A 16,840-nucleotide genomic window follows, 5' to 3' on the forward strand; every position below is an offset into this window, starting at 1 on the left:
TCTACCTGAACGATGTCCAATCTTCAATTGCTTTTTTTTCGGGATGGTGCATATGTATGTAGCAGACTGCTACCAACTAGGTAGGTAGCCTACTGTCAGCTGTCTGGATTGGGGTAGTTGAATGCCTATATTTGAGGCGTTTGCGAGCATCACGATGCAGGCAGGGGTCGTCTTCAGTAGGTCTAAGACAATGAGAACAGACACAAGGACAGACACAAGGACACAAGGAGAATGGAGCAGACGGAGAGAGATATCTGTGGTAGATATCGTGGACAGGTACATGGCAAGTCTTAGCCATGGGCATGCAGGCAGACTATGGGATTCGATGGTGCGCCGTGGTGCTTCTAAGAATTTCGTAGAATCAAACGGGACCCCGGCTTTAGTGGGGTTCCACGCCGGTTGCATCACCAAATCCAATTGCTTGCTTGCTTGCTATTGCTGTTACTACCACCTCTTTACTTAAGTAGTTGCTCCAGTTGCGTATGTATGTAGTAGGTTATCTATAGCTTACTGTCTTGGAGAAAATAAGAGCTTTTTTTTTTTTTTTTTCTCCTTCCGTCACATCCATCATCTTCCCCCCAGCCTCATTTGTTGGAAAGCAGAACATTCCTACAAACAACTTGTACCAACTTCATACCACAGCCCGACACTGCTAGTCCTAGCCACTACCAGAAACCTCCCCCTCCCCCGCCGTTGCCTAAGGGTTCAGGTACGTTCTTCCATCCTTGCCTTCTACTTGCAATAAATAAATACTACATGTAGCTATGTATGTAAGGTATGTACATAATGTACCTAGCTAAGGTACTTGAGTACATGTGGTAGCTATATGTACCTACCTCCTAGTGGAATATCTACCTACCTATCTACCCTGTCTCATCTCATCACACAACATCACGCCTCTCTCTCTCTTCTTCTTCCTCCTCCTCCTTCTCCTCCTCCTCACTTCTCATCTTCAATCCCAACTGAGCAACTGCTGATACCCCAATCGTGCACTACTCTTAGTGAAAACTACTCACACAAGTCTTCGCCAGCTTCTTAGCTACACATCCTATCACCATCTCCGCCTCGTCAGCTCCCATCAGTCAACATGTCGCAAATCACTCCTGAAGGTAAGTTCCGTGCCATGCCCCCTCCTATACCCCGCCATGACCAACAAACGTCTCATATATCCCAACTCCTGTCACCCTCCGCTACCCTCGTCTAGCCTGCTAGCGATCTGTAGTCGCCGGTTGGCAAGGGCCGAATAGAATTGTTAGGCTAACATGATGCTTTTTTCACCCATATAGTTCTATGGGCCCAGCGCTCCTCCAGCACCGACCCTGAGAAGAACATTATTTTCCTTACCATCTCCGTCCCCGATGTACCCAAAGAAAGCTTTAAGCTGGATCTCCAACCCACATCTCTGACTTTTGACGGTCACTCGGATACTCTCAAGCGAACCTACCATCTCGACCTTGCCTTCTATGCTGAGATCGATGTCGAGAAGAGCAAGGTCCACCACACTGCCCGCAATGTCGAGATAAAGCTGCGCAAGAAGGATCTCAAAGAAGAGTATTGGCCCCGTCTGCTCAAGGACTCAAAGAAGGTCCAATTCCTCAAGACCGATTTCGACAAGTGGGTCGACGAGGATGAGCAGAACGAGGTTCCCGAAGACGACCTCTCCCAGTTTGGCGGTATGGGTACGTTCATATCCACCATTCCCACCTCTCTCAATTCTTTTCATGAACACCATTCCCAGCACTATGACGCAGTTAGTATCTTGAAAACAGAAACGCTAACCTACTTGTGCCTACAGGAGGCATGCCAGGCATGGGCGGAATGGGTGGAATGGGTGGAATGGGTACGTGATCTACTATTCGGGCCCATATATTACAATATGTGGCTATGATATCAATGCCATTCATGAAAGGCAACCACAACTAACACAATTCTGTTTCACAGGTGGCGGTGACTTCGGAGGCATCGACTTTTCGAAATTGGGCGGCGCTGGTGCAGATGCCGGCTCTGATGATGAGGGCGATGAGGATGACGACGATGATGAAATGCCCGCTTTGGAAGGCGAGGAGGACGCCAAGACCGATGCTAAGGCCGACAAATAACCTGGGGAAAACATCGGACATGCTTGCGTATCTTAGATCTCCCTGCCCCATCCTCGACTTTTCACCCCCTTGGTCTGAATAAAAAGTGTTGTTTCTGTTTCACGGGTCAGTCCAGTCCACACTTCTACGGTACAGTTCGGCGGCGCATAGAACAGAAACGGCGAAAGGGCAACTTTGGTCTCAACTTGTGTATCGTTTCTTGGGGGTGTTTCCAGGATTTCAGTTTAGGCGAGTTCGGAAAGGTTTATGGTACTTTTTTGATCCCCTCCCGCCTGTTAATTCGATAGCCAAAAATCGAGCAGAGAGATTCTTGTTTTTTGTTAAGTCTGTTCTTCCACCTAGTTCGCAACGTCTGTCTGGGAGGGCTAGTGCGGTGATGTGATAAATCTGCGGCTGAGCAATCAACTAGTACAATGAACGCATTGGCTCACCACCCCTGGATCCCTAGCAAGGGGTCTCGAAGGGTAATATCCGGTGCCCCCTTTGGTGGTGCTAAATCGACGGGTTAGGTATATCGCTGATATATGTGAGTATTCCTCTTAACTGGTATCACATATATGTTGTGATATGTTGAAATACAAGCTCTAAGGGGATGGATCTATTGGAATGAGGCTAGTTAATAGCTCAGGAGGAAGCCTAGGAGGAAAGGAAACGCCATGTTAAGGAGAGGAAGGAGATGGGGGAAAGGGGGTGGGATTACTGGCTGTCTGGTTCGTACGCATTATTATCCTTGAATTAACAGGAGAAGAGAGGGGATGAATTGTAGAGGCACGGGGTTGGAAAACTGGTTTTTTTTTTGTTTTTTTTTTTTTTTGTTTTTTTTTTTCAGGGAGATTCGTGAGTATGTTTGTGAGGTATGGGAAAGGGAAAGAGGGACTTGTGAATAGGAGGGAAGGGAAGGGAAGGGAATGGTGTTGTTGTAATTTCCGAGATTATGGCTATCTTTGTTATCTTCGGCCTGGTCGGTCTGCTTTTGGTTGTTGTTGGTAGGAAGGGAAGGGAGCTTGCATGCGCACGTACATATATATATACCTATATCTAATAAGTCTGTGCTAGAAAGTCGTGTTAGGGGAGTGATGAGGTGCTTGAGTTTGGAAGACTGATGCATGTTTGTGTCTTCTTTGAGATGTTGTGTGTATGGCAATATCGGGATAGGAGTTTTTTTACTCGTAGTTATTGCTGAGTGAAGGTCTCGGAGACGAGATTGGATGAATTGGTCTGTGGTGTCGTTTATCTGTCATACGTGCGATCCTTCGTTTGCTAACTCGAGTCTGAGATTAGTCTGGATATTCGAGGTTGTAATATGAGCTGTCATCGTTGCCGTTGTTTGTCTCGCCTGGCATTATCTACTCCGCTCTCATCTGTATCCTTTAAGACGAACTCAGTCCGCTTTTGTGGAGGGATCTCTGATATTGATATCCTGTTCCTCTGAGCGTTTCTTTCGATCTGGATTGCCCTGAAGATGCAGCGGATATCCCGCGAGTTCCTCGTAGTAGTGTTTGAGTATGTAGGTAGATATTCAGATCATGAGCTATGGATCATGTGATTCAGCGCCCAAACTCATCGTCTGGCCTTGGTGGACTCCGGTTTAAGTTAATCAGAGCCTAAGACATTGCTACCACGTGTCAGGTGGCCGCCTGAAAGCTTGTTTGTCGAATGGTTGGTTCGTTCAGCTGTGCTGACTTGCTTGGTTCCTGACTGTGGTGTGGTCTTCACTGTGGTGTTATTGGAGCGTGTACGCCACGTGCGGTTTTGCAGGCTGCAGTATTTTAGGCGACGCGGGATCCTTTAAGATAGCAAGTCTCTACCTCTATTTATTCGTCCCATAGAGAGATGTCGGGAGGGTAATCTTGAACGAGATCTCTTTGGCAGTTTCGGCGTGTCTATGCTCGTGTTAGTGTTGGTGTGCGTCTCCGAAAGGGCTACGGAATATAGGCACGGTCACGAAGCCTGGGACGTCTTCGGCCTATCATCTTCTCACCTACGATTTATTTGACGTCTCTGTGGCTGCATTGACCTGTAATTCAGCCTCCCTTTAACGTACTTCCACGCCGATAGATTAATATGAGGGATGTAAAGCTTGAATCCTTTCATATTGACTTTAAGCTCGATTCAAGGTTCTCTGCCGTCCTGACTTTTAGATAGCAGAGACTCAACCATAGGGTAAGATAACGCGAGCAAGTGGTGAAGTACAAATAACGAGGCACTCTCATTCTATGGAAACGCTGAAACGAACATCTCGAATTTTGAATACGAAGACTTGTATATTGTCGATAATAGTGTTGTTCTACGAATGTCTTCGCATGTAGGTTGAAAAGGAAATCTAAGAGCTCTACAAAATCCAATCAACAGCAACAGTCACTTTTCGCTTGGAGTAAAACTGATATATGCCCATGCACTATAGGGTATTGTACCTCGAAACGAATGACTTAGTCAAATCATGCCATCGCTTGGTATTCCCATATCCTGTTTGGCATGGTTTCTATGAGATTTCATAGTGCTAAGAATAATATTTTCTTTTCTACATGATATGTTCCCCTGATCTGGAATTGACTTTCTAGACGAGAGTCTAGCTTGTGAATCACTGAAATTTACAAAGCAGAAAAGAACCAAGTGGCCAAGTGGACATTTTCTTTTCTTCATCTCTTCATACACAATAAGAAGCTGGGATTTTTCTCCTATATACCGGGTATCTCAATCAAGAATTGCCCGACTGGTCTTGGTCTGCGGTTAACTAGCGCCGGTAGTTGAAGTAGAACCATAAACACGGGGCTCCGGCCTGTCTCATTCGATATTCGTACACATTCGGCAAGTAGTGGGTTTGTCCCTACGGCACTGCATTGGATTCGATGCCGGCTTTGTGGATTTTGAATCCCCCTCCCTCTTTGGTCCTTAGTGAAAAAAACCATTACATTGACACTCGTGAACATGACTCTCCTGAATGTCTTGCCGCACCGGGTTGGTCGCCTAGGTAGTAGGTAGATGAGATGACTGGCTGAGATATTCAGTCAATATGCCAGATTCCGCGGCAAGTCATTCATGCTTAGCGATTTCACAGCACGCGTGGCATCACTCGCAGCAATACTAGCGAACGATTGGCGTGAAATTGAGTAGATGTGTGATTAACGTAAGCGACGGTATCTGGCTGATTCGCTGTAATCTCGGGGTTTGGAGACATCGCAAGCTCTTGCCTAATTGACAAATGGCCTTGGAGGACTGAATGGGGGTTGATAGAGAGAGGGGGTGGTCAGTGGGATGTGATTGACTCCACGATCAATTCCCAATTCTAAGTGGATTGCTTCATTGCTACCTGCTACGGGGCCAGCTGATACGAAATTCACATCTAGACTACTCGGGGAGCTTTGAAATGTGCTCCTCGCAAACACTCCAAACCGAAATGCCAGACCGGTCTGCCAACCATCTCACGATACCATGTCAGGTGGATGGAGTGGGTGTGAAGAAAGTGAATGCTTTGCCAATTTCCTGGAATCGAGAGGGGCTTCCATTTTTTTTTTCGCATGAATCATATAAAAAAGGCAGAAAAGGTGCTAGCTAGGTATGTGATTCATCATATTGTGCGTGCCTTGGCTTGCATAGCAACAGCGACGACAATGTCAATGTCAAACGCATCGAATCCCAAGCGCCTCAATCACATCGCACAGGAAACGATCGTGTCTTCTCTAGCGTAGCCGAATCTTTCTCGGCAGCTACGTGGATGCGCATTTCACCTTACCAGATCAGACGCGAGATAAGTTGTCAAATCAGTCAGTATCTTGGTATCTTGCAGCATACATACGTGCCCATACGAGGAGATGAGAGGGGACGGGCCGGCTTCGGGACCAGCCCTACAGATCTACTTGGTAGTATTCTTTCATGCCCAAACGCAAGCACAGATGGTAGCAGGTAGGTAATAAGATGTGCTGGTACATGGTGGGCATTGCTGTCATTTTGCCCAATTTTTTTTCAAAGCCCATACCATGACTCTGTCATTTTTCCATGATTTATCGAAACACGCCTGTCTGCATAAGACAAGAAGCACGTCATGAAACCACCCACCGGGGCGTACTCTGACGAGACCGAGAGAGGGCGGCCGCAAATGCGGCCTCGATGTAAAACAAAGCAAGCAAGACATGTCACTAGCATGAGGGAGGACGCGAGTGCACATTGGGCTTCAACGCTTCTTGGACCAAGAACGTCTCCTCCGTGAACTTACCTTACTCTGTCCTTTGCCGTGATTACACACACCTACGATGCGAAAGGAGAAAAATCCGGACCCGAAGGAGCACCTTACCATTTCCTGCCTGGTCCTTTTTTGCTTTCGCTGTCCTTCATCAGCCTAGCTGTGGTGATATATTTACCAAAATTTCCTTCGTATCTTCCTGTTAAGGAAAATCCTGGCCGTCTAACCCGCCGTGCGCAGCTAGCTGAGCGGGTTAAATTGTTATTATTAGGGCTCAGGCAGGATATATTGTAACCCTGTGGCTTGTGAAGTGTCATGGCACGGTTGATCCTCCCGTCTACTGGTACCTACCTAGATGGAGGGTGTTTAAGCGAGGATGTGGGGGAGGAGTAAAAGGAACGCGGAACTGACTGGACTCAGCAATGAGACGGCGCACTGGTACCGCTGTGCCCAGTCTATATATATATGTAATGAAATGTCATGGCGCTGTATACATAGTCTGTGTGTAGATGCTGCAACATCCCGGCGATGAGTTCGTCCGTCCTGAATGCTACATTACTGAGTCTTATTTTATCCATCATAGGTAAGCTGAGAGATGAGATTCCGATGAGCATTCAGCTCGAATTCGCTAAGGATAATGTCGACGGCGAACGAAAAGGATGGATAGGGGGCTTATGTCTTAAGGTTACTTCTAGAATCCGTAGGGAAACACGAAATCATTACTAAGGGGGGGTGTTGTTAATGGAGGTGTTTTCCCACACAGACAAAGTCTCCGTCATAGGCTTGTCGAGGAAGCGGTATGGAGAACTGATTGATAAGATCACGATGTGGGTAAAAAGCAAGAACGAGGGGGAGCACGGACAATGTCACTCTGATTAGCGATCGATTCCACATGTACCATAGCGCGTAGTACTCACTCTGCGAGGGATTTTCGATAGCAACCCAATTCAAATCGCAAACTCGCTACTCGTGGGAGTCAAAATTGGCACCCAGCCCTACGTCACCTACCTGTTACTGTTAGTCCATGGCAGATGGCCTGGCTGACTGCCGATGGCTGATAGCGAAGTCTTGCTAATTTCGAAACCCACCTCATACGCTTCCTTCTGAAAGGATGCCAATATACCGGTAGATAGGATTGTGTGTTGCGTTCCGACTCATCTCCGGCGGTCAGACGCCGCGACAATCTCCCAGTATAGGTATCTTACTCAGACCGGAGTCATTATTCAACCTGTCTTAAATCCGGTCCCGAAACCTGTCATCCTCCAGCGTGTATTTTCATGATTGATTGCTGGCGACATGCTGCAGATCTGGGAGATGTCAACCTCCACCAAGGTTTGTACAAACTGCCCCTGCTGATCACCGATTTCGCCGACCTACCGGTATATAGCTACACTACATGGTACAGCACACTACGTTTGAGATAGATCCTCTCGATATCTTGTGTATCGCGGGTGGATCGAGACATCGACGTGTCTACTGTACGCGTGTGTGGTGTATGTCAGGCATCGAATGCAAGTTTTTTGCAGTTGCTACGCCAGCAAGATTCATGCTGCCCGATTCATGGCCGGCTCGCCGCTACAGCAAGTTCATTTGATCACATTGTTCTGTAGGGTTGGGACTTGTGAGGAGGGCTGCTACACTACACTTGCTCCGGTATGGTATGCCAGCGGTAGCGAAAGCCCGTATGCAATGCAAGTCATGGCGGTGAGTTTGGCTTCATACTGGAATTGGTTGGCGAGGTCAGTGTTTAGGTCAGTTCGTGGTGAATCTAAGTGGGGGAGATATGTATGTCTGCTGTACTCTGTATGTGCCAATGTCTGTGTGGCACACAGACAGACTGAAGCGAAACAGTTGCTGGATGCCGGTATTCCTCCTGACCCCCCGGATGCCAACACGCTCGCTCCTCTGCATTCACACCGCCCGTTTAAGACTTCCTGATCAGGCAGTAGGTGTCAAACGCCAAACTCTTCTCTTGATGGACGAGAGGGAGGAGGGGGTAGGGGGGGGGGGGAGAAGGAAGTAGGCTACGTTAAGTAGGAGGACGACACTACGTGGGGGATATTCCTTTTTCCTTACCTGTTTTTCCCTCTGAATACCAGAAGCCCCATTTCATACTGGGCTTAGTAGCTGCAATCTGTCTATCTCCCGTCCTTGATACACCCCCGTTTCGGCCACTTCTATCTTGCATCCGCAGACCGGATAGCGCAGTAGCGCAGCTCTTCTTTTGCTTGACCCCCTGCTCTGTCGCGAATTAAACGTGCATTGCATGCCCAGGACTTAGTCCGCCGGCAGCAAGCAAGAAACGCACAGACTTCCTACATAGTGATCGGCCTTATAGGTATCCCAATTGAGCACCGCGTAACCTGTCCGCTATGCTGCCGGCTTGCTCTACCGGACTTTTCAGCATAGTAACGACATACTATGTATGCAGAGATAGTGTACGATACGCTACTGTAAGAGGCATGCGAGAGAAGACCCTGATGATCCCTCCGGCGCTTCACGACTCCTTTAACTCCTTTAAGCAGTACTGTACCAATCTCTGGTTATCGCCGTGGCGTTGGGGCTAGTCGCGAAATGGTAGTGTGTTGCGAAGATAAAGCAAGTATCGTGGGCAGCGCACAATAGTAGTAATCCATACACAACAGGGTCTTAGTAATCATACAAGAATCAGGATTAAGTATAGACCGAATACCTAGACTGGTACACCGAAAATCGCCGAAAGTGCTCGGACACGATCCTGGTTGCAGCGCTTGTGCGTAACGAGCGCCACGGGGTTGGTTGCGAAACGGTAGGATCTGTCGGTGCGTCACACTTGAAGATGGAAAGCAGACTTCAGACGTTTCGTTTCGTTTGAGCGCGAATCCGTCAAAGCTGTTGAGCGGTGATGGATCGTTTGTAACATAGTACAGATTGGTCTGTAGCATGCATTGTCATAGGCTCGTCTAGACGCTCAATATTGTCGGTAGTTTGCTTTTTAGGAAATGTGCGATTTGTTACTGGCTGGTTGGGACGCTGATTTGTTCAATCTCACTTCAGCCAACCCCGTTCGTTCGTACGTGATGCTCACTGGACCTTTGACGCGGGATGGCAGAGCTATCTAGACCGCATGATTGTGGATAAACACAATGATCGCCCGCGACAAGACCCGGGTTTCATGAAAACCATCCCCACACACTGCAAATAGACCCACGAGTTCTGGAAGCTTTGACCTACTTACACTACTGTTTGTCCGAGGCTGGCAAATGGCGATTGTGATGTCGTGATTGTGAACTTGCTGTGTTCTGGGCATGTTTAGGAGAGCCGGAGGCCTTGTACTACAATTACTTATTACGCACGCTTCATTGGATCTAGAGCAAGCACCAAGCTACTTAGCATGTGAGCATAGCGTTGAGAGTGGCATACGCCTTAGGAAACGGCCCTTCTTGCCGCCAAGTCATGAGCCGCCTCGGCCAAATTTCTACCGCTAACCATTTCATCCGGGGAAACTGTGGCGCAGAAGAGCCGAGCACATTCGCCTCACCTCGCTACGTTAAATGGCAGCCTCCTTTCATCAGCCAACATCACCCCGCGTAAGCTAGATAATAACACGGCGGATATTCTTATATCCTTTAGAATAACTTACTAAGTAGTGGTGTGCACTAAGTACTTAGATTAGACTAAGCTACCTATGAGAGACGCCCTACGGGTAGGCTCTCGACCAGAGTTATCTAGTGAGCTGAAGGTCTAATTCTTAGCAATTCTATTGGTCTTTAGTAGCAACTACTGGGAAGGTTAGAGAAGTACTCGGGAAATTTCGTGTGTAGCACCGTTGGTCTCGGCAAAACGCGAAAACTTCTCGTAGATGAGCGATTCAGTTATGGGGATAGTAGGTTTCGGCCCTATGGGTGAAATCCAAGTAGGTCAAGATCAGCACAATTTGTAGCCGAGTGTCAGCTGCTAGCTCCCGGGGCTCGAAATACATACTGCTCGGAGCGGTCGGTTAGAGTGTAACAGAGGGCTCGGCACTTCGGGATAACGTTGATCGTTACTATACGGCACTGATATACGGCTCGAATATAGCCAGCAAGTATTGATATACGCAGACGTATCTCTAATAGCATCCAAGCTCTCGGGAGAACCGGGGTAAAGAGCCATGGAAAAATTCTTCGTCTTTGGGAAATTACACCTTCCTACGCCGAAAGTGTGTACTATGTAGGTATTTGTAAATTTTATCTGGGGGAGGGGCTGCTCCGTTATCCACTTGCAAGGAAGAAGTAACACATTACTTACACAGAGTTTACACTACACTCCTTTAGGATAAAAAACGTGGTGTATGGAGCTCGTTAGGAACCAAGGGGAGAGTCAGTTCGTGTAGATGCCAAGTAGTCTACTGGAAACGGGATGGGCTCGGTCGGGCTTGTCCTAGATAGGTAGGCAGTCAAGCCTCATTAAGAGATAAGTTACTTGTAATAACTTATAATCCCTACTATTGCGTGCATTTAGCATACTTTGCTGGGGTCTCATAGCCGTCGGGAAGCACAGAGCGTATTCCGCGGTCAGACTGCGGCCTCTTGGCCTGGTAACGGTTATCTACTAGGTAACAGACAACACTACTTACACTAGGTCACCTACTTGTAATTGTCCTAACGAGATGCTTCTTGTGGATATCTTCCCCGGACGATGATTAGTATTATTAACGCCACACTAGTACAAACTAGCTGGGTGGTGAAGACGATGGTAGACACACCGGAGCATACTATTGTTGTTCTAGAAAGAAATAGGACGTTTTGGAAGGACTGGAAGCTTTGTGACATGTCTACCTATTGAAAGCTCGAGACGAGGTTGCTGGATGGATGGGGACCGAGATACCTACACTACAGGCAGACATGGGACATGACATGTGTTGGTTAGGCTGCATCTGGCGTTGCGGTAATGCGAGGGCTCAGTTTCCATCAGCCTTAAGGAGCGCCCCCGATCGTGTTCTTTACATTACCTACAGCATGTACGATACTCGAGGCGTCAGCTATTTGCGACCTGTCATCACGATGACGAGCAACTTGTTGCGAAATGACTATCGGATAGCGCATCAACAACGTGGCATCCATGATTAGCCTCCCCGGAGCACCGGGAAACGGGCAAGGAGGTGACGTTCGCGCACACATTCCGTGGATAGATTACAATTCCATTATCCTAATATATCGGCGCGCCACCCAGATCTATACTTACAGAACAAGTATATGACATGACATGACTTTGGGGGCGGGACGATGCTTCCATGCGCCCCGCGCAGCTACATAGTATATCATAAGGCGGTGTTGGGAATGGTGTTACATCTGAGTCAGAATGGTATCTCCTATAAGGAGACGCACACACTCACACACCCGTACAACTGGCGTTTGCGAGCAAAGGCCGAGGTGGTAAGCGAGAGCGTTCACTGGACAGGAAGACGACCTATACGAGCGGCGTTCCGCGCAGCGGTCTGCGACCGACGTGCGTATTGGCTGCAGAAGACCCGACTTGCGGTCAGGAATGAGTCCAACGGGAACCTGTATCCTCACACCTGTCTCTTCTAGGCACCAAGACATGAGGACAACCTGCAGTAATTTGCGACCTGATGCTACACTTTGTGATGATTCATTTGTTTAGCCCTTTGTTGTTCATCATGGCCACCTTCTGGACCATCGCAGCAATGTCGGTAGCGCGACTAGGGAAGACGCCGCAACATATACCACCCACTACTAGTCAGTACCGGCGTTGAGGATGGTGTGCGCTGAGTCGCTGACTATCTACATCAAGTACCTACTTACCCAGGTAGGGAGGTAGGTAACTCTTATCCGGTAGGCCGGGTGCTGGTAAGGGGAAAAGGATTCACCCAGGATGTGAGATTGTTACCCCGTCTCGCCAGTTCGTCAAAAATAGCAGTGGCCAGACAATCCTGTAATCCCACGTTTTTGCTCACCACCCTCGCCATCCATTTCCCTGACTCGAGATCCTTGCTGACGGAAATCCCGCCCGCGAGGCCAAAAAGACCTAGCATATTAATTTGGCGATGACAAACACACGCGGGCAAGCATCCGGGTCATCACCACCAAGAAATCCTGATTTCTAATAGTCATCTATGATGCGTGGAAATGTGTGTGAATGCTGCCGCCCTGGAAAATGCGATGCGATGCGCCGCGCCTCACAGCACAGCCGATCCCGGCAAGGGCTTGTTCAACAAACAGCACACAATCCCAAGACAGGCTGGCAGGGGAAAATATCAGGAAAAACTTGGAATGGGATGTGTCGCATATGATGAGTGAATAATGAGTGATTGGGGGCTCGGGGGGCTCAACTCCAGAAAAGCACCGAAGAATGTGCTAGCACAGCCGTAGCGTGGAAAAAGGAGTTAGTCCAACTTATCCTAAAAAGGAATTTCCCTTTCTTGCGATGGGGATGGGGGGTTTTTAGGTGTGAATATCCGGGCAGCAGCCGAGAGACACTACACCACCACACTCCAGCAAGCACACTACTGCCCAGTAACATTGGATGTGTTGGAAAAAAGCATCCCTATGGGGCTGGTAACAAGACGGGCTTGCGTAGTGTATTTACTTATAGGTAGGATGAGTGTAGTAACTATGTGTGTACCTCACACACACACACACACACACAACGCACTTATATCGAGGTATCATCCTTCGCGCCGCACCAAGGGATGATATCATGTAACCGTCAAAGTCACCGGTCAGAGGTTGGTTTCGGGGGAGGCTTGCGTTACAAGCCCGAGGGATGCGGTCTAATTTCAGTATCTAGGGAGGTGAAATAAATTCCTCTTAAACAAGTAGGATAGTGAGACGAAGCAACACTTTTGCCACTTATCTATACTCGGGGTTGATATCCGACTACAGGGGCTTACTGTAACCAGGATATAGCGTCGAAGCTCGGGAGAACCGTAAGTGCTATCCTTGCAATTTCGCGGTTGGTGATTACCAGCATCCGCGTTACTAGGATACGCAACACCTGTACATATCCGGTTACGCGTGCTATTTTGACAAGCCCGGGGAGCCATGATCCGGTGGGCCGCGGTGCTGCGAGCAAGAAATCTGCTTTTGACATTTCATTTTCTTTTCTGGGAGGGTATTATAATTTGCGACGGAGTTGGCAATGCCATAGCGTGTATCAAAAGCCAACAGCGCACGCGTCCTGGACTTCCTTGGCCCGGACCTGAGTGATAAAGTCGCACCCCTTTCGGCTGGCTGGGAAGGGCACCGTTAGCATGGAAAGGGTAAAAAACAACAACCAATGTATTTAGCATTTACCATATTTCAGAAACAGAAGGGATCGAGTTGGCTTTGTAACGACACGATGTCATTGGTCGCGGCTAACGGTCCCGGGCGGGAGGAGAAGGAGCACAACCAAAACCAAGCTGACTCTGTCCTTGCTCAAGGCGGTCTGAGCTGACTAGTGCTTGGTTACATGAAAGGTCTGCGACCATGACAGGCGGTCAGCCAGCGAGGATGGGAGGGCATGGGGACGGATTGGATGGATTTTGGGGGGCCACGGGACGTGGGGAATCATAGTGTACATGATGTACACCACACCGCAGAGTCCTCCGAGGGATGAGCTCGGGATGAGGGATCATGGGGGGTGTGGGAGATTGTGTCAGACGCCGCGAGACGGGCAGAGGGCGGGCTCTGGGGGTCAGCTAGATGCCTCCGGGGAAGGGAAATCTGGAAAATTGTCAGAAGCCTGGCCGTTGTCCACACCCCCCCTGTCCGTATGAATCATGGATCTAGTGTTGTCTGGAGACCCTGACTGCTCCCTGCCTAATCCACAAGGTACGTACCCTCCCCCCGTTGCCCATGGTATTCATAGCTCACATATATATCAGGCCTCATCTCGATCCCACCGGCTCGGTCCCCTTCCATGACTTCATATATTGACCATGAATATTCTCGTGTTTGAACCTAATACTGGTTTCTACCCGCTATCAACCCTATAATAGCAGCATACCAAACAGTCGGGCACGTCTAGTCCAGCTCCTATAGCTTGTTCTAGCCTACTACGACTTACACGCGCATACGAACGACAAGCCGCATAGAAGCAGGCTTCTACCATTACAACGAAACCGACGACACTATCGATCGAATTTGTGGAGAAAGAGAACGACCAAAATGTACAGTCCATACGGTTCATACAGCTCTATGAGCTCGAATGCTCAGCCCCTAGACATCGCACCGAGCAGCTACCTCTCTCGCGATGCTTCATATCACGCTAGCTGCGCCTTTCCCTCATGGCCTCAACGATCCTCACTGATGGACTCGGCTCGGGAGGAGCGCGTCTCATCCTACATCACTGACGACGAACTCTTCGAGGAGTTTTCCCTCAGTGACGACTCCCACAGCATTTCCAGTGGAAGCAGCACAGCTTCCGCCTCGCCGTTTATCAGTGAAGAAGAGCTCCTAGAACTCCAGCGCCAGAAGATGGCCGCGCAGCGCGAGGCCATCAAGCACCTTCTCAACGAGAAGGAGCGCCGCCGCCAGCAGTACAAGAAGACGCGCAAAAACAGCGGCAGCTCCAAGAAGGGCACCAGCCCGAAAAAGCAGGATCAGATGGCGCCCATTACCGAGGCCGGTGAATGAGAGGTGGCAAAGCATTACTAACGACGATATGACAGCATGACTGTAAGTTGCATTGCTTCCGTCATTGTCGCACCACGCAGCCACTAACGGATCAATAGATTATGATGATTATACATTACATTACAGCGGAGATACCCCCAGCATTGTTACAGAGCACACGGCATCACATCATATACGATACCCCCCATGATACCCTAATACGCCATAGAACGATTTGAGACGCAGCATCGGAGCTTGCGCCGTGAAGATTTGCACGTGCAGCAGTTGCCTCGATTTGGACGGTGCTGCGACTTAATAATTTACACATCATGAGAGGATGGCAGCTTCAGCCACCCAGAGATCGGGATGGGAATGACCACGGCTGCCTACAGCACACATGACATATTTTGGTGTGTGTTGGTGAGGCGGGCCGTGGCACAGCTACTCTCACCCCTATGAGTCATCATGATACCCAACAACAGTACGAGGAGCAGGGCTAAGTCGCAGATGAGGCGCGGCCCCGATTCGGAAGAATTACAGTTGTCTCAGCCACCTTTTTTGTTGGCTTGAGTCTTTTCTCGATTTCGATCGAGAAGATGGACAACACGTACCTACACATGTATCCCCCATATGCAGGGTCCGGTGTGTTTTTTTTTCTCTCATTACTACTATTATTACTTTCCTTTTCGGATGGAGGGGCGATGAATCATCCCAATGTTGGAAGCTTGTTACGAGCGGTGAAGATAATGCAGAGCGTGTACTGCGATTGGACAGAGAGCACGGCGGGACCGACGATGTCGGAGGCCCGACCGGATCACCGCCATGGGGGGGCGTGTTGATAGTCTGGCGCCATTGGGCAGGAATGGGAATACTAGTATGGGAGGGGAAAACTGGAATGGGGAAAATGTGTTGAGGAGGGGGTGTTGTATGGGAGGAGTAACTAGGAGGAGGATAAGGTATACGGCATGGCCCCGGACGGACCCCCAATTGGCTGTCTCGGGTGACATGGTCGGCCGTGATACGCTGGAAGGGAAAACACTTGGCGACTCGGTGAAGGGGAAACACAACACGTCGATGAACCAGTTGGTTCCGTCCCAGTACGTGTGCGAGGGTTCGAGCATTGGCGATGCCCTATGTCTCCCTCCCTGCCTACTCCAGGTGAAGGAAGTGTGTGCACAACATGAAATTAATTGAAACCATATCATACTCCCCCAAAAACAATACAAAACCATCTAGTTCCATAAGCTTCGTCCTCCCAGCCATGTCTCATGTGAATGCTTCTCTCGATCCCCATGTGAAACATGTAATTACCGGTATCCTGGACACCGCCATTTGATTTTTCCATCTTTTTCTGTTATACTTTGACTCACCTTGCAAGCAGCGCACACATTCACCTCGATGCGAATCCCGATGGTGGCTGAGACGATGTCTCGTTGGTGTTCGAGTGGTTCGGGCACTCGACGGGCGGTAAACTGTTGTACCGCACGCCAACAACGCGCCCAACCCCGCACTTAAGATCTACGAAATGCGGCTTGAGACTTACATATTGTGGTCTAGTTTGCTTTTTGCTTATTTGTCGTGATATCTCGATACGGTAACCCTACGCCGCTGTCTCGGTTACGATGGTCGATATTAGTGCACACTGAGCCAAGCCAGTTAGCAGTATCAGCTGCCGGGCTAGACTAGGACGCTGCTATCTAGCATGTCACAATATGTCTGCTATCCGTTTTGACGGGAACGCATAACACAAGCTCATACCAAGGGCTTTGCGCAATTTCACAGCTGATTCTGCGTCCTGCGAAGGGATGGGCGAAGGGAGGATAGCTACGAAGAGGAGGAAGAGGAGCTCGGAAAAGAAACCCTTACCCTAGTATAGTGTCCGATGGGGGTGGATCTCATCCGTGGGGTAAGAGGCATTATCTTAACTCGGCTTCAACTTTTACCTCATTACTTACATAATGTAGACCAATGATCAATATATC

At 48.9% G+C, this 16,840-nt stretch overlaps 2 protein-coding genes across 2 annotated transcripts; both read left to right on the forward strand.

Moving 5' to 3' along the window:
- The first annotated feature begins 614 nt into the window (after nucleotides 1-614).
- Nucleotides 615-2,461, forward strand: F5B22DRAFT_272676 (HSP20-like chaperone). The gene is made up of 4 exons (XM_047970221.1): nucleotides 615-709; nucleotides 1,032-1,109; nucleotides 1,287-1,679; nucleotides 1,942-2,461. The coding sequence occupies exons 2-4, from the start codon at nucleotides 1,088-1,090 to the stop codon at nucleotides 2,097-2,099; spliced, it is 573 nt and encodes a 190-aa protein (XP_047829400.1). The 5' UTR covers nucleotides 615-709; nucleotides 1,032-1,087; the 3' UTR covers nucleotides 2,100-2,461.
- Nucleotides 2,462-13,832: 11,371 nt separating this feature from the next.
- Nucleotides 13,833-14,925, forward strand: F5B22DRAFT_273052 (uncharacterized protein). The gene is made up of 2 exons (XM_047970224.1): nucleotides 13,833-14,075; nucleotides 14,129-14,925. The coding sequence occupies exon 2, from the start codon at nucleotides 14,412-14,414 to the stop codon at nucleotides 14,877-14,879; it is 468 nt and encodes a 155-aa protein (XP_047829401.1). The 5' UTR covers nucleotides 13,833-14,075; nucleotides 14,129-14,411; the 3' UTR covers nucleotides 14,880-14,925.
- The last annotated feature ends 1,915 nt before the right edge of the window (nucleotides 14,926-16,840 follow it).

This window comes from Xylaria bambusicola (assembly GCF_022495145.1).
Source record: "Xylaria bambusicola strain CBS 139988 unplaced genomic scaffold F5B22scaffold_30, whole genome shotgun sequence".
NCBI lineage: Eukaryota > Fungi > Ascomycota > Sordariomycetes > Xylariales > Xylariaceae > Xylaria > Xylaria bambusicola.